The sequence below is a fragment of the Pseudorasbora parva genome, chromosome 21 (assembly GCF_024679245.1).
Source record: "Pseudorasbora parva isolate DD20220531a chromosome 21, ASM2467924v1, whole genome shotgun sequence".
NCBI lineage: Eukaryota > Metazoa > Chordata > Actinopteri > Cypriniformes > Gobionidae > Pseudorasbora > Pseudorasbora parva.
The window spans coordinates 15,828,017-15,855,991 of NC_090192.1; the positions used below are offsets into that span (position 1 = coordinate 15,828,017).

Genomic DNA, 27,975 nt, shown 5'->3' on the forward strand with positions numbered 1-27,975 from the left:
TTAACAAAATGCAGAATGCTCCTGTCCAATTCTATGCTGCACAGGGCGAAGATGGAATGATTCACGATGAGGAAAAGGCAAAGCTGATTGACCAAGCAGTGGAGAACTCACATTGTTCAGCCAAGGTAAAGAATCAATTGAAAGCTCTCATGTTTGATTGGCCTTCAGTATGTACCCATAAGCTAGGTCGTACAAACTTCATTAAACACGAGATTAAAACCACTGATGAACTTCCTTTAAGAAAGAGACCATACAGAGTTTCTAGAACGAAAAATGATTTTATTGAAGAACAGATTAAGGAGTTGCTTCAATTAAAAATCATCAAACCTTCTACGTCTCCGTGGGCTTCACCTGTGGTGGTCGTAGATAAAAAAGATGGAGGATCCCGGCTATGCATTGATTACCGGGGTCTTAATGCAAAAACTCACATCGATGCGTATCCTATGCCTCAGATCACGGATATTCTTGATTCTCTAAAAGGTGCCAAGGTGTTCAGCACGTTGGACCTAAAGAGTGGATACTGGCCAGTTGAAATGGATTCTGCAAGTATGGAAAAAACAGCTTTCATTACTGCTTCAGGGCTATATGAATTATTGTGTCTTCCCTTTGGCCTTAAAAATGCTGCAGCCTCTTTCCAACGGCTGATGGAACAAGTGCTCAGAGAGCACAAGAACAAATGTTGCATGGTTTACATCGATGACATTATTGTGTACTCCCCAGACATCCAAACACACCTACACCATCTCAAACAAGTATTTCTTAGTCTGCACAAGGCCGGACTCTCCCTTAACCTCAAGAAGTGTAAGTTCATCTGTTCTTCACTTGACTACTTAGGCCATACCATCACAGCGGACGGAGTCGAGGTGAATTCAGACAAGGTGGATGCAATCAGAACATTCCCAACTCCCAAGTCCTTAAAACAGGTGCAACGGTTTCTAGGATTGGCGGCTTGGTACCATCAGTTTATTGCTGACTTCTCCACTAAAACAGCACCCTTACACACGCTGAAGAGGAAAGAAGTGAAATGGAAGTGAACAGACCAGTGTCAACGGGCATTTGACCTCATCAAAGATGAACTCACCAGAGCACCTGTTTTAATTACACCTAACTTTGATTCTTCTTTTAAAGTACAGACCGACGCAAGTGATGTGGGTGTTGCATGCTTAATTAGTCTAATAACCTGATGTTTAGTTAAAGTAATATGTTTGTTACATTAATGAGAGAATGAATGCCGGTTACTTTAAGGGTTGGATAACGGGAAGTGACGAAAACGTTTGGAAGGTTGCTCTCGCTGGCTGTTCGGAAATGCGAGATTGTTTTGGCGAACACAATAAAGAATTAAAGCTAGCACAAGTAAGAGTGGTACTTTCATACACAACAATTGGCGACGAGGATGGCAGATGATTTTCCCATGCTGTCATTATCTCCCCCGAGTCCTTTTTTACCCCATCCCGGCGAACCTACGGTCCCATGGGAACAATGGAAAACATCCTTTGAAACGTACCTGCTAGCAATGGGCCTCGATTCTGTCCCGACGAAGCGGAAAATGGCCATACTCCTGCACTGCCTCGGAGCCGAAGGACAGCGTGTGTTTCGCACACTCGGAGACGCGGATAATTACGCTGCCGCGATGACACTGTTAGACCGACACTTTGAAAAAAAACAGAGTCTCCTGCTAAAACGGCTGCAGTTTCGACAGCGCAGACAACGTGCTGGTGAGTCGATTGTGCAATATGTCGCTGACTTAAGAGGGCTGGCAAAACCGTGCTGTTTTGGCAATATATCAGACGAGATGATACGAGATCAGTTAATTGAAAAGACAAACAATACACTCGTTCGGGAACGGCTGCAATTGGAAGATGATGATCTCACTTTAGAGAAAGCTGTAATTCTTGCCTCTCAAGTCGAGTCTGCTTCTCAGTGCGCTGCTAAATTAAACACGGCATATGACTCAAGTGTAAATAGTGGGGATATGATACAAGAATGCACACGTTCACGGGGCAGAGGCAGATATATCTCAGTGCGAACATACAATATGCTCAAGTTCAGCGCAGATGCGGAAATTGTGGCTCCACTAGACACTCATCACGCGCTCTGGACTGTCCAGCACGGGGACAAACATGTCGACGCTGTCAAAAGCTGAACCACTTTGCAAAATGGTGCCGGTCAGCTCCAGTTCAAGCCCCTACACAACGAAACCCGCGTGCTAATGCTACTGCACCTGCTATTATCCATTCAATCAACACCAATTCAGCAGGCTTTTCCACATGCACTGTTAATATAGCAGACACATGTGTTCCCCTACTACTGGACACAGGGGCTAAAGTCTCACTACTTAATAAGGCCACTTATGAACGGTTCTTGCCACACTTGCCCCTCCAACCGCCCTCCCTGAATTTGTTTGGATACGGCAGTTCTGCAATCGAGGTTATTGGTCTTGTACATGCGTCTGTCCAGTATGGCAATAATGCTCTGCCCAACTTCCCATTTCACATTACGCGCCATGGCAGCAACATCCTCGGACTGGACCTGTTTACGAGTCTGGATTTTTCTCTGCTGGACAACAAGGGGGCTCAAATTCTGACAGTCAGTTGTCCCTGGCAACTAGAATGGCCAACACTGTTTGAAGGCCTTGGGTGCTTAGCTGCTTTCACACACCAGCCTCTTTTGGATCACACAGTGAAACCAGTAATTCAGCCACTTCGCCGCATTCCGCTGGCATTGCGTGAGGATGTCACGGCAGAACTCAAAAAACTGCAAGCAGAGGGCATCATCGAACCCGTCGACGCCTCCCCATGGGTATCTAATTTGACAGTGGCTAAGAAAAAATCTGGCGGCCTGAGAGTTTGTGTGGACTTAAGATCCGTCAATAAAGCAGTAATCCCAGATCGCTACCCTCTGCCGACAATCGAAGAACTGACTACACACTTTAACGGTTCAACCATTTTTTCCAAACTTGACCTACGCCAGGGTTATCTTCAGGTTCCCCTTCACCCGGACAGCAGAAATCTTACTGCATTTGTTACGCATGCTGGCGTATTCCGTTACACAAGGATGCCTTTCGGACTCAGTTCGGCCCCAAGCTGCTTCCAAAAAATCATGTCCACCATCCTGGCCGGTGTCCCTGGCATTGCCATCTACCTTGATGACATCATTGTCCATGCCCCGAGTGCAGTGATTCATGAACAGCGCCTAAGGGACACTTTTGCTGCCCTCAGTCAACATAATTTGACAATCAATGCAGAGAAATGCTTATTTGCAGTACCAGAGGTTGACTTCATTGGCTTCCATGTTTCAGCTGAGGGCCTTTCGCCATTACACTCCAATGTTGAGGCTATACACCAGGTGCCAGAGCCTTCGTCCGCAGCACAAGTCTCATCGTTTCTGGGGATGACAACATACTATATGCGCTTCCTGCCTCAGTATTCCACTATAACATACCCGCTCCGCCAGTTGCTAAAAAAAGATGCTCCTTGGACCTGGTCTTCAGCCTGTTCGGATGCTGTGCGCACACTCAAGGAACTGTTGACGAGACCCCCTGTTTTAGCCCATTTCAGCCTCGACTGCCCCACACTAGTCACCTGTGATGCTTCAGCAACTGCCACTGGGGCGGTTCTTTCACAACTCCAGAATGGCATCGAACGGCCTGTGGCTTTTGCTTCTCGGGCATTCAGTCAGACAGAACAAAGGTACTCGGCCGGAGAGAGGGAGGCTCTGGCTTGCGTATGGGCCTGCGAGCGCTGGCACGCCTACCTTTATGGCTGAAAATTCACCCTTCGAACCGACCACCAAGCCCTCACTGCACTTATGTCTCCTTCCGGTTCTGGTCACAAACCCCTCCGCATGTACCGCTGGACTGACCGTCTCCAGCAGTATGACTTTACGATACAATACACATCAGGGAGAGATAATGTGGTAGCCGACTTGCTGTCCCGTTCTGTATCATCACCTATCACCTCCTGTCACGGGGTTGAGGACACGGATCTTATCCAACTGGTGCATGCACCCCTCATGACTTTTGTGTCCTTGGAGGAACTCACAGAGGAGTCATCAGCTGATTCCACCCTCTCCGCTGTCCTTGAGTATGTCCTGAGTGGCTGGCCAGCCCAAGTCACAAAGGATATCCAGCCATATGCCAGAGTGAAACATGAATTGTCATGCTGGAATGATACATGCTTGGCCCGTGGACACTGTGTCATTATCCCTGCTAAGCTCAGAGGACGGGTGCTGGCCATGGCGCATGAGGGCCATCTTGGCATAGTCAAATTGAAGCAGCGTTGTAGGGATCTCGTATGGTGGCCAGGGTTGGACAAGGACATTGAACAGCTCGTTCGGGACTGTACGCCATGTCTTGCAAGCGGTAAAACTGGCCCGCCACCCCCGCCACCACTGCAGTCTTTGCCTTGGCCAACTCAACCTTGGGACCACATTCAATTAGATATCTGCGGCGAACTCCATGATGTGCCCCATCATTTGCGCTTCCTCATAGTAGCTTATGATCTACACTCAAAGTGGCCAGAGGTTGCAGCTGTGGGCTCTGTCACATCCCGTTCCATCATTGACTTTCTGGAGTCGCTCTTTTCCCGCTGGGGTTTGCCAAGGTCCTTGACGACAGACAATGGCCCTCAGTTAGTATCGGCTGAGTTTACCAGCTACATCCAAAGCAAAGGAATCAAACACATACGAACAGCTTACTATCATCCACAGTCAAATGGGGGTGTAGAGAGATTTAATCAGTCGCTGAAAAATGGCTTGAGAGCACACTTAGTTCAAGGCTGCTCTTTCAATGAGGCTTTATTGCAGACTCTTCTACACTACAGAGCAGCTCAGCATGCCACCACTGGGGTGTCACCAGCAAAACTGATGCTGGGACGGGAGTTGGAGTTACCCCTACACAGACTTCTCCCTCCTACTTCGGGCAATGGAAACCCTGTGGTAAAAGCCAGGGTGCGCGGACAACAGCTCAAAGCACAGGACAGATACAATGCCAGGAAAAAGGCCCGGATTCCCAGACTCTCCCCGCTGGACTGGGTGCGGGTTCGGCGGCCACACCGGAAAAACAAGCTCCACACTTTCTGGTCGCAGCCACAACAGGTACAAAAGCAGTTAGGTCCAGTTACATTCCAGCTGTCTGATGGTTCTCGTTGGCATGCCAGTCGGCTCAGGAAAGTACTGTGTCCTTCTGGTGTTGATCATACCCGTGACGCTGTACTCCCCAGTTCTCTACTGAGTTCTTTGTGCCCCCTGCCCCCAGCACAGTATCCGGTGGCACCGAAAGGAACAACCCTGCCATCATCAGCAGCACCGCCAGGCAGACCTACTAGACTGCACACTCGGCCGGCACGCTTTCATGACTACTTAACATCTTTTCACACTTAGCTCACTGGGAGGGGAGGGGAAATGTTGCATGCTTAATTAGTCTAATAACCTGATGTTTAGTTAAAGTAATATGTTTGTTACATTAATGAGAGAATGAATGCCGGTTACTTTAAGGGTTGGATAACGGGAAGTGACGAAAACGTTTGGAAGGTTGCTCTCGCTGGCTGTTCGGAAATGCGAGATTGTTTTGGCGAACACAATAAAGAATTAAAGCTAGCACAAGTAAGAGTGGTACTTTCATACACAACAGTGGGTTTAGGAGCAGTTTTGACACAGGAAGTGGATGGACAAGAGAGAGTAATTGCATATGCATTCCGTTTGCTCAGAGGTGCTGAGAAATCCTATTCTGTGTCAGAAAAGGAATGTCTGGCTGTAGTATGGGCTGTGGAGAAATGGCACCATTACCTTGAAGGCAGAGCTTTTGAGGTGATCACTGATCATGCATCCATAGTCTGGCTTTTCCAACATCCAAAACCCTCATCCAGACTGGACAGATGGACAATCAGACTACAAGGATATCACTTTATTGTAAGGTATCGAAAGGGACAATGTAATGTAGTGCCAGATGCATTATCCAGGAGAGATGCGGATGAAGCACCAGCAGTGTTGTTGCACACCCCAGCTAAGCGTCGTTCTACTTCTGTCACTTGTGATCTGCCATTGGACTTGTCACAAATTGCTGATGAACAGAAAAAAGACCCAGAGTGTCAAGAGATTATGGTTAAAGCCAAGAGCCAGAAAACCACAGATCTTAAGAGAACGCACTACATTGTTAAAAATGAGGTTTTATTTAGGAGTGTTCCAGACTCCAAAGAAGGCCAAAGATGTCAAATTGTAGTTCCTGCAAAATTAAAGGAAGTGATTTTAACTTGTGCACATGACAGCCCCCTGAGTGGTCACTTAGGTAAATTTAAAACTCTTATGCGACTGTTAGAATTTGCTTATTGGCCATCGATACATACTGATGTATGGCAGCACTGCAAAAAGTGTGAGAAATGTCAACTGTATAAGCCCACGAACTTAAAACCTGCAGGTGGACTACAAAGTGTACCCATAGTTGAGCCCGGATATATGCTGGGAATGGACGTCATGGGACCATTTCCACGGAGCACCCGCCAGAATGAGTATCTTCTGGTGATAGTGGACTATTTCACAAAATGGGTAGAGGTTTTCCCCATGAGAGCTGCAAAAGCTACAACCATTGTGCGAATTCTAATAGAGATTTTCACAAGATGGGGAACACCAGCCTTCATCATGTCTGACAGAGGTACACAGTTCACCTCCAACCTCCTGAACCAGTTATGTAAGCAGTGGCAAGTAACACAAAAACTCACTACCGCATACCATCCTCAGTCGAACCTCACTGAACGGGTCAATCGGAATTTGATAACCATGATTGCCATGTATGTCGAACAAAACCATCGTACCTGGGATCAATGGTCATGTGAGTTCAGATTTGCACTAAATACAGCTTGGCACGAAAGTACAGGGTATTCACCTGCTGAGATAGCACTGGGACGACAGCTGAAAGGTCCTCTGCAGAGAGCCTTACGGAATCCACCAGATCCAGACCAACCAGCTTACAGTACACTGGAACGGCAAAAATGTCTGTACGAGTCAGTAAGAGAGAACATAGAGAAGGCGCAAATTAAACAAAAAAAGTACTACGACCTCAAGAGAAGAGTTCAAAACTTCAATGAGGGTGATTTAGTTTGGGTGCGAACACATCCTCTCTCTCGGGCAGATGATGCTTTTATGGCCAAGATTTCACCAAAATGGAAAGGCCCAGCTAAGATTCTGAAAAAGTTGGGACCTGTAAATTACAAGGTAACCATGTTGTCTGATCATACTCAGGTAGACACGTATCATACGCAGAATTTCAAATTTTTCCATGGGTCAGATTTTTAGACCACAGGGAGGGGTATGTAACAGGCTAAGCGTTACTTGTTGTTTTTGTTGTAATATTTTCATTGTTTGATGCCAAAAGAGTGTCGTGTATTACCTCTGGGAGCCGCTTGAAGGCGCTAGGGAGTAATTGTTACAGGATATCAGCCTGGTAATCAGAGAGCAAGTCAGTTCGTTTGGTAGAGGGAAACCTCATGGTGGAACTGCTGCTACCTGCCTATTCGTTTGAAGTCCTAGTTTGAGAACTTTTAGAGTTTTCAAATAAAGGACTTTCTTTACCGAATCTGATATTTTCAGTTAACTGCCAGTGGTCCTTTCTACCCTCAACATATGCATAACTATGTTTATTATATTGGCATAGTTAGAAGCGGTAGAAGTACCTCACGTAGCATAGCGAGGCTGCGCCGTGTGGTCTTCATCTGCAAACAATGACTGCTTTCACTCTACACTCACTGGAATTGGGAATTATATCATTGCATCGCTCTCAAATAACCTTGTGGATTCATCATCATCATTTCAACCCATCTAAGTTGGACTTGGACGAATAGTTTGTTTATATTCGATTGCACACATGAACAGAGACAAAGACTGCTCTTTTGTTTACTTGTTTATTTGGTGGTATTTAAAAATATGCACTGGTGGGAATAAAGGAAAAGAGAATATTTGACTAATGAAGTGGTGTTACTTTCAGTTTCATTCAAATTTCTGTTGAACCCCCTTAGAGCAACATCTTTAAAAGACAAGGAGGTGTTGCAAATATATGCAAATATATATATATATATATATATATATATATATATATATATATATATATATATATATATATATATATATATATATATATATATATATATATAATATATATATATTTTTTTCATCATAAAGATTATTTTGTTGCGCGGTGGTAATTTGGGTATCAGCATGCGCAGTTGTGCCTGAAGCTTCTTCCTAAACATACAGAGTAACGTCTATTGTTATTCACAACCCATCATCACGAGCACAGCCTGTTGGTATGTAGCGAATTTAGAACATTTTGAAAGTTCAGCATAAGCTATGATCTGCTGTACTTTAATTCAGGAATGTGTAAAGTTTCATACTTGTGTAATTGTCAACATTGGCTGTGTTTAGTTCGTGCTGAGAGACTTAATTCGTAGTTAGGTTAGGTTACTGTTCAGTTCTCTGGTTTACGATATGTTCGAATGCTGGATAATTCACAAATTACCAAAGTAAACAAATGTAGCAGAGGGTTGTGTGGTAGGCAACGGAGTTGCATCAGTTCAGTAAAGCATTGAGCTTAAGTGTTATAATGATTATTGCCCTTTACCCGCTGACTCGTGTGATAGTTATACTCTGCACACGAGCGCTGCGCAGATGCGATTCGCTCTAGTGCGCTGTACGTGATGGGAAATGTAGTTTCTGCGGTTTCTAAACAGCTGTGTAGGACTGTATAGGAGATTATATTATAGTCTATTCTTATTTACAGCAGTGGTTCCCAACCTTTTACCCAACCTTTTAATAGGGACCCCTATTTTAAATTTCCAAATCCTTTGCGACCCCCCCCCCCCCCAACACACTGACTAGCAGACACGTCATTTAATGAAAATGTATTTAAAGGTACATTTCAAGAATGATAACAATCTGCTGCAACATGCAGCTATAGAATATTCTTTTCTTACCAACAACAGATTTTGCTTTTATTTTGAAAAAACAACAGCAGCAGTATATTAAAACCTATTATGGTTTAATCATGATTTTTTTAAACCCTATTAATGTGAATAACAAGTGATCAGAGAATTAAGAAGATTATTATTCTAAAATGTTGCTAAATCTGAAAACATGCATCATTTAGGTATTTTAAGAACAATAATAAAATAAGTGCAGATTTAATATTTTCAATTAATCATACTTTGTTGTCTGTTAGTCCTTCCTTAATTATAAGAGATTAGCTTATATTTAATGTGAACTCTGGGCCTGAAGTTTGGATATCAGGCATGATTTTTGTGACAGCCAAACGAAAGTCATTGTGAACGTCTAGTTTATTGCGTGCCTTCGTTTTTATGGTAACCAGAGAGCTAAAAGCAGTCTCCAACAGATACGTTGTCGTGAATGGCAGGATCCGTCTTGTTGAGGCATAGTGCGTAAGCCTAGGTGCAAAGTCGGGTCTTTTCATGAGCCAAAACCTTTTGTATCCATGTTCGGTAAAGAATCTCTTCAGAGAGGAATTTGACTTTATATCCAAAATCTCATCCTCCGCTTCTAAATACTCCACGTCCTCCTCCTTTGCTGTGAAAGGACCCATTAACCATGGGCATTTTCCGACGTGTTCATCAACATCCGAAAATCGGGATTTCATCTCCTCCTGTATAAGTTCCATGTGCATTGTGAACTTTTTGCTCAAGGATGCAGGTAAATTCCCCCCAGTCTGTTTGAAAAGCAACGGAAAGTGTTGCAGGTCGCGTTTGAGCAGCTTTTTCTTTCTGAATTCCACTTTATGCACAAATGCTTCAATGATTTCCTTGCATTCCAGGATATTTGCATCTTCGCCCTGCATGCGTTTGTTCGTCTCGTTATAGAGGCTAAAAATGTCTGCCAGGTATGATGTTCAAATAAGAAATTCATCAGTCATTTCATCAAGCAGTTTCTCGTTGTTCACTCTCAGGAATTCTTTTATTTTTTCCTTCAGTTAAATAAAACGAACCAACACCCGACCCCTTGATAGCCATTGCACTTCGGTATGGAGAAGGAGAGTCTAGTGCGCTTCATCTTCACACAGTTCCGCAAAGATTTGCTTGTTCACAGGACGGGCTTTAATAAAGTTGACGATTTTTACAACTGTCTTGAGAGTTTCATTCAGCTCATCAGAGAGGTGTTTGCTGGCCAGGGCTTGACGGTGTATCATACAGTGAAACACAAGAGAGTGGAGAGACTTTTCCTTTAGTCGTGCATTGAAGGTCGATGGTGTGTTTTTTTTTTTTGATTGGGCAATTAGGAGCGCGCACTCGAAGGATGCAACCGTTGCCTGTCTGTGTTCATTTTCAGCTCTAGTAAAAGCATCTCTGATGTTCTGAGGCCTATTTAATATAACCAGCTCTTTCTTTCTCTGGAAAAATTTTATTGGTTTACCAACCGTCTGGGGATGTTTGGTGCTCTGATGCCTCCGTAGTTTGCAGGGCTTCATGCTTTCGTTCGCTAGTCTCTCACCACAGATTACACATTGTCCATTGATTCAATAAAACCAAATTCAAGATAACTGTCCAAATAAATCCTTGTTTTTTTTCTTAACACTCACATTATGCTCTGCTCCCTGGCGCTTTGCCATATTTGCTTTGCCGTGTCTCACGTGAGCTAGCTTAAAGCGGTTACTGTAGAAACAGCAGTGTCTCACGTGACTCACACGCTCGCAATACATAGGCTAGTTTAAAATGATCAATATTAAGGAAATTGTTTCATATGATTCAGATTATTGAAGTATTTTTATAATGAAAAATTAATCATTATTGGACCGTTTAAAAAAAAAAATCTTACCAACTAAAAAGAGCTTGGCGACCCCCTGGTTGGGAACCACTGATTTACAGCAGAAATAGACCTAGTTATTTTATTGTAACTACTTCATGGTTGTTTATTTTGCATTATATGTTCAATGGATATATTTGTAACACTGTTTATTTCTTATTTCAGGTTTATGACCTGTGGTCAGTTGTATAAATAAAACAATAATACAAGACTAATGACAAACATGAGTCGTGCCATGTGTGCTGCCTGTGTCACATGCCTGTCCTGTCTTGTGTGCACATGTGGGTTTTGTTATTCTCAGCATGTGGTCATGTAATTGTCTGATCCCTCCCCCCTTGTTATCTGATTAGTTTTTGATTTCTCCCACCTGTTCCCTCTAGATTTCTTCCCTTTATAAGCTCCTTGTGTTTGTCAGTCTGTGTCGTATCCTTGTCTCGTCTATGTCTCCCGGTTCCCTGTGTTGGTATGTCTTCAGTTCAAATTTTTGATGATGTATTTTGCCCCTTCGTAGGTTTTGTTTTCTGTTCCTGTTTTTTTTTGTTGTTGTTGTAAATAAATGATCAATTCTGCACTTGAGTCCTTGCACCATTTTCTTTGTGTTCCCAACCATGACAGCCTTTTGCTAGCCCATTCGGATGGCTGCAAATTTTAAAAGATCCGAACAACCATGTTTTGAGATCTAAAAGTGGGATCTATGTGATAGTGACACATACACTTGTACATAATCGGCATAACAATATTATATTTCTTGAAAATATTTACAAAGGAATTATATAGAGAGAGAATAAAATAGGAGAAAGGATGGAGCCTTGAAGCTTACCATACATGACACTGTGGTGGAGACTGCAGTTTCATATTCTATTTCTAATATAGAGCCCAAAGATCCTTGTTCTGAACTGTTACTAGCCATTAAGTTAAAGGAGTTAAATCTACTGTTGAAACATGTTAGACAAGACACACTGAATTTATTGGAGTTGGCCAGCACCCTGAAAACAAAAAAAGGTGAATTAAAATAATAAAATTTCCCACAACAGTAACAACACAAACCCTGGAATGAACACAATACAGTTAACTACATTCAGGACACCAAGGTTTACAGGGGTCAATAGTTGAGGATATCCAGTATGGACTCTAGGTGTTCGTAACATGCCCAGTGCTAGCATTTTACTCTCAATGTATTTTAATTCATAATGACACATTTTCTACATCCATTTATGGATATTACTGCATTATATTTATTGTGATTATTATTTTATATTTTGTTCTTATGTATTTTGTATTATATTTTTATCTTATATAAAACCACACACACAAAGAAAAAATTGTGAAGTGTACTGAGTTGTGGTGATTTAATGTTTTTCCTGTCTATAACCGGATGCTCTGTAGTATGTCTGTTAACAACCAATTCACATCAATTCACACAAGGGAAAGAAACTGCAAGTAACCACTGCTTTTAAAGGTAAATAATAATGACAGAAATAAGTCTATTTAAACAAAATGTTCACTATCCTGAACCAGCACAACATTCTATTAATGTTTGTACCCCTGTGGAAAGATTAAAGCGAGAAAATCTTTGTTTTATAGCAAGTGCATATTTGGTGACTTATTGTACCTCCTCAGAGCAACTGTAGTCCAGCCATTCTTGTCTGTATCGGTCTAGTCCATCTGAACATCTGAGATTATAAACGCATACATTCAGCTTTCAGGAAATAACACATGCCTTGCTTGAATTAATGCAGAAAAAAACATTGGACACTCAGATCTAATGCTGTTACCTTTGTAGAGTATTGCACCACCCACAGCCTGATGTTATGTTGGACTGGAGACATTGTTCACAGGTAGTGTGTTGGAGGCAGGCTAGAAATAGATATACCAACATAATACAGAGTATCAGTTAACGTCTAATGTCAGGGCACAGATCTTCATCTATATGTATATCAAATTCATTAGCTTTTAAGGTGAGCTTGTGATTGTTGTATGAGGACAGATGGGTATGCAGTGATCACTTTACTCACTTGGTAAGGGGCTGAACTCAAATGCAGAGTTTTTGACAATCTTTGTTGTGTCAATCTCTACCCGATGGTATTCATAAATAGTCCGTCGTTTAGCATCTGTTAATGATAGTTAATAAAGTATTGGTCAAAATGATAATGACTAAATTCATTAAAGATCCCATGGCATGATTTTATTTTATTTTATGAGGGGCCCCACTTTATATTAGGAGGCCCTAAGTACAATGTACTTACTGTGTTCAAATTGTATTGCAAAACACCTTTGCTGATATTGAGGTGGGATACGGGTAGAGTTAGAGTCAAGTGTAGTGGTATGGGTAAGTTTAAGGGTAGGGTTTGGTGTAAGGGAAGTGCCAACTGTGTAATTAAAAATGTAACTACATAAATTAATTACAGATGTAATTACATGCAGGTATTTTAAAAATGTAAGTACAATGTAAAAACATGTATATACACAATAAGTGCATTGTATCAAATTATTAATTAAAATGTTAGAACATAGTAGTTAAGGCCACCTAATATAAAGTGGGTCCTTATAAGGTTTTTCAACATTAATAAGGCTGCATTTACACTGCAGGTCTTGATGCACAATTCCGATTTGGTGACTATATCCGATTTTTTTGACGACCTGCTTACATCATCTTTTCAAAAGCGACCCGTATCCGATATTTGCATTTACACTGTAGGCTACACTGGCAAAACAGCCCAAGACTTTCTTAACCGGTGAAAGGAAGTAAAACAGCGCGATTTGCGATGGACGCAGACAAAATGATTGTACAATGTTTTGCTGTCTGCACGGTTCCACAGATCTTTAAAGGTCGGCAAAACATTTCTCTCTTAAGGCGGAGAAAAAGGGGAGAGCCCTTGACAGACATAACAAAACCCGTCCAATTGCATCTCAAAACTGTGTTAAAGTAGCCCAATGCCGCATGAAAACCACGGACTTGGCAACACTTACACTTGATCGCAGTTTGTGTTTACCTGAGTTGACGTCATTTGCCTCTGTCCTTTTTTCAATGACGTATGACTCTGAGGATATCAGAATTCATCCGTTTTTTTTACTGCTTACACGTTCACATGTCAGATCCGATCTGTGCCACATGAGAGGAAAAAATCGGAATTGGGTCACTTGAACCATGCAGTGTAAATGGGGCCTATGAGTTCCCCTAGCCTGAATATTGTCCCCAAGTGGCTAGAAATTTTGAACTCGAAAAAGAGTTTTGAAAAAACTCTCTTTCTCTGCCTTTTGGAAAATGACAGCTCAGATGAGCTGATCTTGAATTATCCGGTTATGACGTCACACTGTGACACTGACCTGGGGACCGTGAAGAAGACAGAAGGCCCATGAAAGCATCCGAAAGTCCTACTTTCACTGGATGCTCAGTGGAGTTGATTTTCTCCACAGGCAAAGGGACCTGTTATGAAAAGTCAAAGGAAGAAAACTGGACACTATAAAAACATGTTTGTATGTACTTTTGTTAATTTGATATGCAGTAGTAATGGTCTGTGAGCAGTTTATTTCACACTGCTTTGATGACAACAATTTTGAGTGGTCATGACATTTTCACAGCTGGCTTTAGACCAAAATATATATCTTTTTTTTTGTTTTGTTTATACGAGCGTAGGCGCACACAGCCGTGCAAAAAGGCGTCAGCTGTATGCACAGTTTTGACCAATCTCTTGCCATGAGTTACAGCCCATGTAAATACTGCAAAAATCGAGACATATCCAGCTGCATCCCCGCTGTCACAGTTGGTAAATCCGCTGTCTCATTCTAGTCTTGTATGTGTGGTGCAGGTGTATGTTGTGTGGGTGTGTCTCGTTACGTTGTTTGTTCTGAGGGGCGTGGTCACTCGTTAGCCGGATCAGTGGCAGCTGCTCATCATCTTTCCAGCCTACTTAATGCCTTCTCTCCCCTCTCCATGTTGTCAGATCGATGTTTGAGTCTCCTATGTCGCGTGCCTGTTCCTTGTTCCTCGTGTTTCCTGTGTACTGGAATCTGGACTCTTCACTCGTTGATCTCACCACGGATTCACCTTCACCTTCACGCAGTCTTCAGGATCCCATCTCAGTCCCTGCGTCACGCTCTCCTGCTGTCTGTGTTCCCGCTCCACTGCTTCTACGCAGGAGCGTTTGTGCACGATCTTCCATTACAATTCTAAATATATGTTCTATAAACATTGCCTTTTTGCATTGCATTTGCTTCCGTCCTGTTTATCATTACACCTGCTGCACAACAGTTGCAGAACACCAGTTTCAGAACCCCATCCACAGAACCGGAAGTGAGCGGCGCTACCCATATACACATTATTTTCATATGGATTTTAATCGGATCGATGTCTACAGCTTTTGACAATAATACTTAAAGTTACTTTTCAATTCATATCCTTGAACAAGAGAAACATGCATTTAAGCAAGTGAGATGTGAACAGAAGCATGAATGGGTAACACTTCAGAATAATGGTCTGTTATTAATAGTTAACGATGTAGGAAGTAATGCAGGACTAATAAGTATCAATGCATTAACACTTAGGGTGCGTTCACACTTGTAGTTCGGTTAGTTTGGTTCGTTTGGTCCGGACCAAAAAACAAAAACAAAACATAATAGTCCTGGTCCGCTTAGCGTTCACACGGGCATTTTTAACAGCGAAACTAAAGTTACCGAACCAAAGGCATAGGGAGACGGTAACAACCTGATTTGTTGGCTTATATGACGTAGGAGCCTGCTTACCGAACATTCAAAACAATGCTGTGTGTGGATTACACGCGCGGGCATTTTATGTGTGTACATATGGCATTATTTTTTTACCAGAGAACTCATGAAATGTTCAAAACATTCAAAACAATGCTGTGTGCTGGATTAAACGCGATCATTTTATGTGTGTACATATGGCATTATTTTTTACCATAGAACTCATGAAGAGCTCATGAAATGCTCAAAACATTCAAAACAACGCTGTGTGCTGGATTAAACACGATCATTTTATGTGTGGACGTGGCATTATTTTTACCCGCTGAGAAATCATGAAGAGCTCATAAAATGTTCAAAACATTCAAAACAGCAGCAGGATTTCCTCCGTTGTGCAGAAAAGAGACGGCCGTTCTGTCGTCTGTACCTGCTAATAATGGGCAACACAGGAACTTTGATGAGAAGAGCCAGGTATGCTTTTTTGTGTGATTTTTCTAGCATTTTCGAAACATGCTTGTCTGACCAAATATTGATTAGGCACTTCCACGTTGCTCCACGTTTGCCCTCTAACGTTAAAGTTACTCATTTTGGATACACCAATCTTTCCGCGTCGTCAAATCAGCTGCATTATGCGTCGCATCTTGTGACATTATACGTCCTGTTTTTGGTCCGTTTACATGTCTTTGGTCCGTGTTGCATTCATATATCAATCGAACCGCACCAGAGTTCGTTTGGAAGCGGACCGAGACCCATCTTTTCAGCGGTCTCGGTCCGCTTGTTTGGTGCGCACCAGGGTTCGGATGGCAGCGTTCACATATGTTCAAATGAACCGCACTAACCAAGCAACCGCACCAGGGTTCGTTTTAATCGAACCAAACATGACAAGTGTGAACTTAAGCTACTATTAACTAATATAAAGCAAGCTGAACTAATTAGTAAGTAACATCTAATTTAGGAGATGGTTCCTTTTTAAGTAATCAATAGTTACTGACTGTACGGAAGCTTATTGCATTCACTTGAGAAAAAAAAATCTACTCTGTTTTTCTGAATTAATGACTTAATTATCTCAGAATTATGAGATAATTTTTCATGAATAATTTTTTTTGCTCTGTTTTTCTGAATTAATGATTTAATTATCTCAGAATTATGAGATAATTATTCATGAATAATTTTTTTGCTCTGTTTTTCTGAATTAATGACTTAATTATCTCAGAATTATGAGATATTTTTTCATTAATATTTTTTTTTTGTTCTGTTTTTCTGAATTAATGACTTAATTATCTCAGAATTATGAGATCATTTTTCATGAATATTTTTTTTGTTCTGTTTTTCTGAATTAATGACTTAATTATCTCAGAATTATGAGATAATTTTTCATAAATATATTTTTTTTTTGCGCTGTTTTTCTGAATTAATGAGATCCCTCAGAATCCAGCCAAGAGCTCTATTTTAGCTGGATTGCATGGAAGTAAACATGTCCCGCCTTTCAAATTTGTGCAGACAGCCGATCTCATGAAAATTCGTATAAATAGTAGTATAAATAAGTGTGCAATCTTGTGGAATGTATACGCTTAAATGAGTTTTGGTGGGCATATGGTACACAGTTTTTCACGTGCTTATACGCACTTTATGGCATATTATACGTACGAACCCCCCATCCCACCATCCCCAACCTACTCAAGAGCATGTCATACGCATGCACGTGAAAGACTGTGTAGCACTTGCATTATCTCAGTAAACATTCCACACAATATACATTCCAGACGATATACATTAGACACGATTTCACACTCGTACTATTGATACGCATTACTATGTGATCGTGTTAAGATGATGCATCTGAAATGCATTCAGGCTGGCTACGTGGTGACACAAGAGACAATCAGGCAATTGTTGAAAATACTGGATCCCCATGGAGTGCAATAGCAATGTCAAGCAGATCAGAATGTTCATTTCTGCTGTCATGAGCTGTCTGCACAAAGTTGATGCACTAAAAACAATACAATTTTTATTACTTAAAGACAATGTCTCAAACCCAAAGTAAAATAAATCCGGATTAAATTTGAAAGGCGGGACATGTTTACTTCCATGCAATCCAGCTAAAATAGAGCTCTTGGCTGGATTTTGAGGGATCTCATTAATTCAGAAAAACAGAACAAAAAAAAATATTCATGAAAAATTATCTCATAATTCTGAGATAATTAAGTCATTAATTCAGAAAAACAGAGCAAAAAAAAATGTATTCATGAAAAATTATCTCATAATTCTGAGATAATTAAGTCATTAATTCAGAAAAACAGAGCAAAAAAAATTATTCATGAAAAATTATCTCATAATTCTGAGATAATTAAGTCATTAATTCAGAAAAACAGAGTAGATTTTTTTTTCTCAAGTGAATGCAATAAGCTTCCGTATGACTGAGATTAGCCACATTAATAACTATTAACTAACTAACCAATTATCACAACATTATTGTGTGTCTGAGATGTAATTAATCATATTCTTTACTCTGAATAAAGTTATAAAATGCATCACTAATTACTTAAGTGACATAGTCGTTATGCAGGAGCTACTAGTGACCTAGACCATTATTTTAAAGTGGAAAACCTGGGTTTTCACTTTAAAATAATGGTCCAGATAACCAGTAGTTGACACTCTTGAAGAGTGATTGGGTACTTGAGTAATTAGCGATGCATTTTATTAATTTATTCAGAGTTACTAAGGACAATTTTTAAGAACTACTAGTGATCTAACAATGTTTTCCACTTTAAAATAATGGTCCAAATTCCTGCATAATGACTTGGTAACACTTAAGTAATTAGTGATGCATTTTATGGCCATAACTGAGAGTTCTTACTTCTTAGACATGTTAATGTTGTGATTAGTAATTAATTAGTAATTTAGTATTTTCCTTGTTACCTATTAGTTATTATTAGTGATGCCCGTCTCATTCAGTAATTATTAATTACCTAATAAGAAACTATCTTAATTCTGAATTCAATATTACTTACTGATTAGTTCAGCTTGTTTCTATATTAGTTAATAGTAGTAGCTTAAGTGTTAATGTAGTGCTACTCATTAGTCCTGCATTACTTCCTGCATAGTTATTTATTAATAATGGACCATTGTTCTAAAGTGTTACCCGTGAATGAGAATATGTTGAGTTGTGTGTGATTTTTCTGTCATGATACACGTGGTGGTGAACGAATATTGATTCTGTTTGTCTTTCACATTTTCAGGTTCTCACATTATCATTAAAGCTTTTTGTTTTGCATTTGTCAAAAGATATTATTTGTCTTAATATTATATAATTATCAATTAATAAAAAATATTAATTTTGTTTTCATGGATGAAAACACTTTCATCTTTTGAAATATTTCACATTTTATCATTAAAGCTTTTTTGCATTTGTCAAAATATATTATTTGTCTTAATATTAAATAATTATTCATTCATAAAACCAAATTCATTTCATTTTCAGGGATGAAAACACTTTAATCTTTACAAGTATTTCTGCAGAAATGCCAGGATATGGGCTTAAGAGTCACATGTTTTGTTAACACTTTACACACTAAGAGTACATGAATTATCATGAATTCATGCATTAATTAATGCATGACTTATGCATTACTACATGCATTCATATCTCATGAAAAATAATAATAATAATAAATATAGCTGCAAGCAGCAATTGTCGGGGCCAAGCGCAAAGAAGAAGACAAGACATGCCAGCATGGCTGGAAGTGTCAAACCAACTGCAACAATGAGCCATTAAAGAATTATTAAGTTGATTTTAGGCAAAAAAGCAGTACAATTTTAAATACAGTCAATAATAATGATTTAATGGTTTATCATTTTCGACCAATAGGTGGCACTGTTACTAAACTGATGTGGTGTAGTCAGATTGAGGAGACAATGACACATGCAAAGTTTGGTGTCAATATGTCAAAGCATTGCAGAGATACAGCCTCAAGAGTAATTTTTGCATCAGAGCTCAACTGCGTTGCTGTGGTATATGACAACTGTTTTGTCTATCAACACGAAATCCATAATTATTTGTTCACATGGTCTGAAGACAATACGATTTAATTTTGGTGAAAATTACAGTTGCGAGGACCCTTTTATGCCTCTTGCAGCTTCAATGTAGTTTTGTATTTTTTACTTTTTGGGACCTCAGGAAGAGTAGTCACTGCCTAGGTATTGGCTAATGGGGATCCAAATAAACAAATAAACTTAGATCATAGATGGGATAGAGCATTCATGGGTAAATTAACTAAGGAAAAATATAATATCATAGCTTTTTTAGGTGTCCTCAAAGGGGTCCATAAATATATGTCAAATTTGTTGTAAATATCTAATTTTCTTTTAAAGTTATAGCAAAATATATTTGAGAGTATGGGCTGCATTGATTGGATTTTTTTTTTCTTCCAAAATTTTGGCTTTGTTTTGGTCATTATTGTTTAGCTATTGACCTATGTAAGTATTCAGAATTTCCTATTGTGGTTTTGTTTTAATTGGACTAACTGTTTCCTACATTCGCAAAGGTTTTTTAGGTGCTAAAGTACACCTTTTTACAAACCATAAGGTGAAACCAGGAATGTTTGGTATTATTGGACTCGGCAAGGATTCAGGAGTCTAATGAGGTGAATACTGTGAAAAACACTGGCTTGAAAATTCTCAGGCTCCTTCAGGGCATTGCGCCAATGAAGTATGCTTTGTTTGTGATACGCCATTGTCCTCATAGACTATCATGGCACCAAGGATAAAGACAATGAATGCCCATTTTCATCTGACTAATGTTTGGGTGCGTATATTGCCAGTTTCATGAGTTTTTCCCCTGTTATAGCGCCACCAAGTGATCAATCGTTGCGATTTTTTTCATGTGATCTCAGACTGATCTCACTCATACGTGACCTTAATTTGGTGGAAATATCTCGTTCTGTTCACAAGTTATAGCCATTTTATTAAATAAGGTCCCGGTCACATCAAACATTTTGGCTCCCCTTAGCAACCATAAATCAAAATGTTTTTTTTTTTTGATAATTATTGATAGTCTCTCTCCAGAGAACATTTCTGCAGTGGTTTGGTTCCGATCAGTCAAATAAGCTGGGAGTAATTTGCAAAAGTAGGTTTTACAAAAAACCTAAAATATCTCGAAATTGGCGCATGAAGGGCGAGCAAATCCGAGATATGCATTTTGTCCGTCTCGAGCCAAGGATTCCAGCAATATAAGACACTCGAGGCTAAGCCTTACGGTTGAGGAGTTATGAGCCGTTTCGTACTTTTGGTCGCCGTTTCGCACTTTTGATCGCTGTAGCGCCCCCGTCAGGCCGATCGGGGCGGGCTTCGGTGACGTCTGCAGTGGTTGTGAGTACTACCAGCCCTGAAAGTTTCAAGTCTCTACGACTTACGGTTTGGTCTGCCCGAGCAGTTTTAGCTGGAAAATGATGCATCATGGGGAAATGAACAGTTCCAATAGGGTTTCAGCCTGACGCTTGACTTTGATTGGATTTTACTACCCCTTACTATCAAAATTTTGAGATTTGGCCTCACGACTGTGCCTAGCGACCTATGTTTCCGAACTTCTGACGCTGGTTTCGTCTCGATCGGACCAGTGGTTTCGAAGATATCGGCTAATTTTCTTAAAGCGCTAAATTACAACGGTGCACAAACTATACGCCGAAACCTGGCAAGTGTGGTATCGTTGGACTCTGCAACGATTCAGGAGTCTAAGGAGATGAGTCGCGTGAAAATAAGTCAACCACACCCAAAGTTATAAGCACTTTTTAAAAAAAATCTCAACTAGGTGGCGCTGTTTCGAAACTTCTCAGGCTACTTCAGGGCATCGTGGTGATGACCCATGCCGAGTTCCGTAACAATCCGTTCATGCGTTCATAAAATACAGCATTTTGGCACATAATTCAAGATGGCCGACAGCCAAAATGGCCGACATGGTAAAATTGGACATCAGTTGACTCGGCATGACGTCTCGAATCTGACGAGACCACTTTTGTGATTTTTGGGCAAAAGGTTCAGCAAAAAAAAGCAAAAATAGCCATTTTTCCTATCTCCGGGCCAGTAGGTGGCGCTGCGCCGAAACGCAGCAGGTTGCCTCAAGACATGCTTGTGCCAACATGTACCAAGTTTGGTCTGAATACGGTAAAGCGTTGCAGAGATACAGCCATACGTCTGTTTTTGCAAGCGCTACATAAAATTTGTTTGCGCGTTTAACGGAAAAGATTTGACGAATCAACTTGAATTCCATAACTTTTTGTCGACACTGGCTGCAGATGATCTGGTTCAATTTTCGTGCAAATCAGACGAACAGTCTAGGACGAGTTCGCAAAAGTAGGATTTTGGGGAAATTTAAAATGGCGGGAAACATATAATGTCGGAAATGACGTCATATAGTGCTTTCGGATTGGCAGGAGCTCAGAAATCTGAGGAAACAAGAATTTTGTTTCTAGCCCTTAAGGTTCAAAAGTTATTAGCATAAACATGAGTGCAACTTTGGACAGGTGGTGGCGCTAGAGGGATTGAGTTGGAGACACCAAAATTGGTGTATTTAATGTTGGGACTGCCCTCTATCAGAATGTCAAATCGTTACAACTTTCCCGCAAACGGTTCTATGGGCTGCCATAGACCTCCATGGCGGAAGAAGAAAGTGCGACAACGGTTTCAATAGGTGCCTCCGCACCTTCGGTGCTTGGCCCCTAATAATGCATTTTATTTAACAGCGCCTTTCAAAACACCCAAGGTCACTTTACAGGGAAAAACAGCAATAACAATATAAATACATAAATCAACACACTTAAAACACATGCATCATAGAGACAGAAAAATAAGTAGTAAATCATAAAAAAGCCTGTGTAAAAAGGTAGGTCTTAAGACGAGATTTAAAAGTATGCAGACTGTCAATATTACGGATATCGAGAGGGAGAGAGTTCCACAAGCGAGGGGCCGCATGGCTAAAAGTTCTAGCTCCCATGGTCTTTAAGCGTATACGTGGTAAGACAAGAGAGAGTGAGAGTGAGGATCGTAAAGTGCGTGAAGGAGTGTAAATATGAAGAAGATCTGTAAGATAGGGAGGAGCTAGACTGTGAAGTGCCTTGAATGTGAGAAGCAGGATTTTGAAGTCAATTCTATATTTCACTGGAAGCCAGTGAAGTTGCTGGAGAGTTGGTGAAATGTGCATGGTAGAAGGAGTTCTAGTAAGAACACGAGCCGCAGAGTTCTGAACCAACTGAAGTTTATGGAGAAGTTTGGACGGAAGACCAGTAAGAAGAGTGTTGCACTAATCAATACGTGAAGTAACTAGTGCATTAATGAGAATTGCAGTGTTGTTCATTGAAAGGGATAGACGAAGGCGATTAATATTACGCAGATGAAAATAAGCGGTACGTGTAATATTATTAATATGGGCTTCAAATGAAAGTGTGCTATCCAGAATTACACCCAAACTCTTAACCTGTGAAGAGGGATGTATAAATAAATGAGATGTTGATCAATATCCACAGGTATATAGTCAGAGTTTGTCAATGTGGATTTTGTCCCTACAAGTAGGACCTCGGTTTTGCTACTATTAAGCTTAAGGAAGTTAGCTGAGAGCCAGTCTTTAATTTCAGCCAAACAACGGGACAAGAGAGGTGGTGGAAAAAAGTCAGAGGTTTTGGAAGATAAGTATAGCTGGGTGTCATCGGCATAGCAGTGAAAGTGAATGCCATATTTCCTGAAAATATGACCAAGTGGAAGTAGATAGATAATGAATAAAAGCGGACCCAAAACAGAGCCCTGAGGAACACCAGTAGTGACTGTCGATGATCTTGATCGGAAGTGCTTTAATTGGACAAACTGAGTACGGCCAGAGAGATACGATATAAACCAGGACAGAGGTGTGCCCGTGATCCCAATAAAAACTAACCTGTCAAGGAGTATTTTGTGCGAGATGGTGTCGAAGGCCGCACTCAGGTCGAGAAGGACAAGAATGGTTAATAAACCAGAGTCAGCTGCCAACAACAAGTCATTAGTGATTTTGACAAGAGCTGTCTTTGTACTGTGGTGCGGACGGAAGCCAGATTGAAACTGCTCAAACAGGTTATTTTTGGACAGATGATCATTTACCTGTGTTGCAACACATTTTTCCAGAATTTTAGAGATGAATGGCAAATTAGAAATCGGACGGTAATTATCTAGGTTAGATGGATCCGCCCCTGGTATCTTAAGGATTGGAGTAATAATAGCAGATTTGAAATAGGAGGGTACATAGCCAGAAGCAAGTGAACAATGGATAATTTTAGAAATTAATGTAGATAAAGATGGTAAACAGGCTTTGACTAAGTGAGTTGGCAGAGGATCAAGCCAACAGGTAGTAGGCTTGGATTCCCGGATAAGACGCAGTATCTCCGCATCAGTTGGTAATAAAAAAGAAGAGAGACCAGAGTGTGGGGACACTTGAAAAACTGAGCAGCAGTAGTTATAACCTATGTTACTAGCAAGTATTTGTTGGTGAATATTTTTAATCTTAGACTCAAAAAAAGTCATAAAATTGTCACATAGTGTGGTAGAATACATGTCTAATGGCAGAGAATCCGGTGGTCGTAAGATATTTTTTACCACAGAAAAAAGAGATCTTGAATTTGTTTCTCTGGCTCCAATTAAAATAGAGTAATAATCAGATTTAGCTTTAGACAGTGCATCCTTATAAAGTTGGACATGTTCAGAAAGCATTTGTTTATGTACAGTGAGACCAGATTTGGCGTACAGACGCTCTAACCTACGACCTTTAGTTTTAAGTTGACGAAGTTCTGGGGTAAACCATGGAGCAGAATGAATGAAAGAGACAGTCCGGGTTTTCACAGGTGCATAATCATCCAAAATCTTAGTTAGTCCATTGTTATAATAAGAAACCAGTACATCAGCATCAGTAAAATCAGCTTTGCTGGAAAAGATGGCAAGTTCATCAGAGAAAGAAGACATATCAATGTTCTTAATGTTCCGAAATTGGATAGAACGACACAGATTTACCTTAAAAACTGTCAGTTGGATGCAGAAAGACACAAGTAGATGGTCTGATATGGACAAGTCGAAAACAGAGCAATTATACGGAATAATGCCAGAACAGCAAATTAGATCAAGGATATGCCCTTTAGAATGGGTGGGCAAGTTAGTGAATTGCAGCATACCAAAACTATCCAGACAGGACAGAAAATCACTTGTACTTGTGTCAATGACTTCATCTATATGAATGTTAAAGTCCCCCAGCATGATAACATTTGGAGACATGGGACAAATGTAAGTCAGAAGCTCAGAAACTTCAGTTAAAAAGAAGGGATTGCTCTTAGGGGGGCGGTAGATAGACATGAGAATGGTAGGAATAGCCCCATTGATTTTTAGGGCAATCGATTCAAATGAAGAATATGTAGGCACAATTAGCTGGGATACTTTCCATTTCTCTTTATGAAGTATTGCCAAACCCCCTCCCCGTCCAGTAGCGCGGGATTTACAAATAAAGTAGAGAAAATCATCCTGTTTCTGCCAAGTCTCAGTTAAACAGAGGAAATCAAACTTACGGTCAGACAGCATATCATGCACCAGAGGTCCTTTATTGGAGAGTGATCGTACGTTGAGTAATCCAAAGGAGAGATTGTTTTTTCCAGTATCGTTGCCAACCGATCTGGCCAAATTGGTTAGTACACCATGATCAACAGTGCGTGTAAACCTCCTTGCTGGACGTGGATTCGACGACCAGAATGACCGTATTGAGCACGAGTCATCGATGGTGTAGCTTCGTCGAGACCCACGATGACTGTACGGTCGACGTGGTTGATACGCAACATCTGGATGGAAATGTAAAGCTGACGGGAGTTCAAAAGGACGGGAGCGGAGCTGGAGAAGTTCCGCCGCAGAATATTGAAGGATCAACACTGCAGGGTGGTATATTGCAGAGAGGATGACCCAGACGTAGTTAATCCATTCAAGCAGTCCGATGATCTTCATAGTTGCTTCCCGCGCCAAAGGCACCTCGAGTGAAGAATCAGAGGTCAGTAACCGGCAGGCAAACCGGCAGCCACGAGAAGTATCACACAGATCAGCTGATAATAGCGTGCGGTGGTCCAAACTCGCTGTAGTCAGCGTAACAGGCAGATCACAGATAAATGATGGCTATAAAACAGCTTAAAACAGCAATAAAACAACTACTAAAAGTCAAAATGTCCTGGAGCAGCGGCAGCAGGTAGCGCCAGCGTTCACCCCGGATATGACGCATGATTTATCATATGAATCATCAGGAACTAACAGGAATTCAAAGTCTTTCATTCATGACTTCATGGATGAACAACACCTTAATTAAAACATTAACTAGGGTGAGTGAATCATCATACATTATGGTTTATTACACATGATCATGATGTTTTCTATGTTTAAAAATTAGTCTAATTCATGCATGCAAGACTACTTTTGAACCCAGAATTTAAGCATGTATGAATGTATTTTTTGTAATTTGTGTTTATTTACCTACTATGATGTAATGTTGTTGCTGTTGTAGTTGCAATTTAACCTTTTAGAATGGACCCCAGGAAGACTAGTTGATTGCATAGGCTTTCTAGCTATGGGATCCATTAAAATAAACAAATAAATAAAAATAAGACTACTTATGTTTTATTATATTTATCGGCAGGAGCACATTCAGACAATTAACCTAATTATTTTGCTTTACTCTACTTGTGTAATGTAAGTGTGAACTTGTGAATTATTAAAGGAATATTCAAAAATCAACGTTACCTTATGCACAGTTTTGCACAATTTTGAAATGACATGTATATGTACATGAAAGTTCAAGCCTTTACACAGTTATCGTAAGCCTTTTCATAGTTTAACGTGAGGTACACATGAATATTAAAGTCGATAAATTCAAATTCACGTAAACTCTTCTCCCTCTGCTGCGGCATCGCGTTATGACAGTCAATGCCATGATGATTTAATATTCCTGTTATTATACTTAAAATAGTTTACAGAAAAGGCTTAACAAACTAGTGCATAGATATGCTATAAGGCCTACAGTATGCATCAATATCTCTTTCCTTTGTGCTTGTTGTGAAGCGGGGCTACCTCTGCATATGTGCTCGCTATGACTCCATGTTCCTTCAAGCACATCATTCTGCACACAGGATGTGCATAGCGCATGCGCGCTTTGTGCTGCCTATTGAAGTATATCATATTATAATACTTTAGCGCAACAAAAGATTTTTATCATTTCTTTTTCAGTCCTGTGATCTTATGTTGCTATTTTTGTCTTGTTTAGTCTAAATACCTAAACATTCTTAAAGCAATATGCATTTACTAGATAACGACAATGTCATTAAGTAAAATGACATAAGATATTTTTTCTTGTTTTGTTAAAATAAAATCCAGTTCGTTTTTGGTTAAAACAAGCTAAATGATTTGCCAGTGAAGTAAGAAAAAGTAATATTGTTTCTGATTGAAATCTTGTTTTTGTCCCAAACAGAAAGAAGATTATTTCCCTCACCCGATTGGCAGATCATTTTGCTTGTTTTAAGCACAAACTCACTTAATTTTGATTTATATTTGGACTGAAAACAAGAAACAAATACCAAATAAGAAGAGCATTTTTGCAGCGTAGTCAAATCTTTTGATACTTTAAAACATAATAGGCCTTTGTGCCTTTGTTGATTCAAAATAAATAAACTACAAAAAATATGTATTTATATACAAGACTGAAAAAGAAATTATAATCTTTTATTGCGCAACAGTATTATAATATGAAAAACTTCAATATAGAGCAGCACAAAGTGCGCATGCGCTAATACGCATCCCATGCGCATAATGATGTGCTTAAAGCAACATGGAGTCATATCGCGCACACGTGCAGAGGCAACGCTTCCGCTCACAACATTAAACCATAGACACAGTAAAAGAAACGCACAAAGGAAAGAGATATTGATGCGTACTGTAGGCTTAATATAGCTTATCTATGCAATAGTTTGTTAAGCCTTTTCTGTAAACTATTTTAAGTATAATAATAGGAATATTGAATCATCATCATGTCATATAATGCGAGGCCGCAGCAGAGGGCGGGAAGAGTTTACGTGAACTTGAATTTATCGACTTTAATATTCATCTGTACATCACATTAAACTATGAAAAAGCTAGTGATAACTGTGTGTAAAGGCTTGAACATTTCACAATGCCATCATTAATAACACATCATCATTGTTTCAAAGGACCATGTCACCAATTTAGTTGAGGGGCCACAAACATGATGAAGTCATGAGAAGTTAATACTTGGTTAATGATGACTACTGTATTATAATGTCAACAGAATTCATGTGCTATGTGCTGAGCCTGTGGCCAGTTTTGGGGTCTGACCATTTATCTGCAGGCTACTATGAAGAAGACATAAACATGCTTAACTCAAAGAAGAAAAAAACTTTAGTTAATCACATGAATTTATATAACGTT

At 40.1% G+C, this 27,975-nt stretch overlaps 1 protein-coding gene across 2 annotated transcripts in view; it reads right to left on the bottom strand.

Annotated features, from left to right (window-relative positions):
* The window catches only part of plxdc1 (plexin domain containing 1), a 355,103-nt gene that overhangs the window by 42,378 nt on the left and 284,750 nt on the right, over nucleotides 1-27,975 (bottom strand). For both annotated transcript variants that reach the window (XM_067429432.1, XM_067429431.1), the window contains 4 exons: nucleotides 14,125-14,224; nucleotides 12,813-12,908; nucleotides 12,573-12,654; nucleotides 12,410-12,470 (listed from right to left, as the gene is read on the bottom strand). In XM_067429432.1, the coding sequence (XP_067285533.1) occupies nucleotides 12,410-12,470; nucleotides 12,573-12,654; nucleotides 12,813-12,908; nucleotides 14,125-14,224 (339 nt within the window). The remainder of the gene's footprint in view (nucleotides 1-12,409; nucleotides 12,471-12,572; nucleotides 12,655-12,812; nucleotides 12,909-14,124; nucleotides 14,225-27,975) is intronic.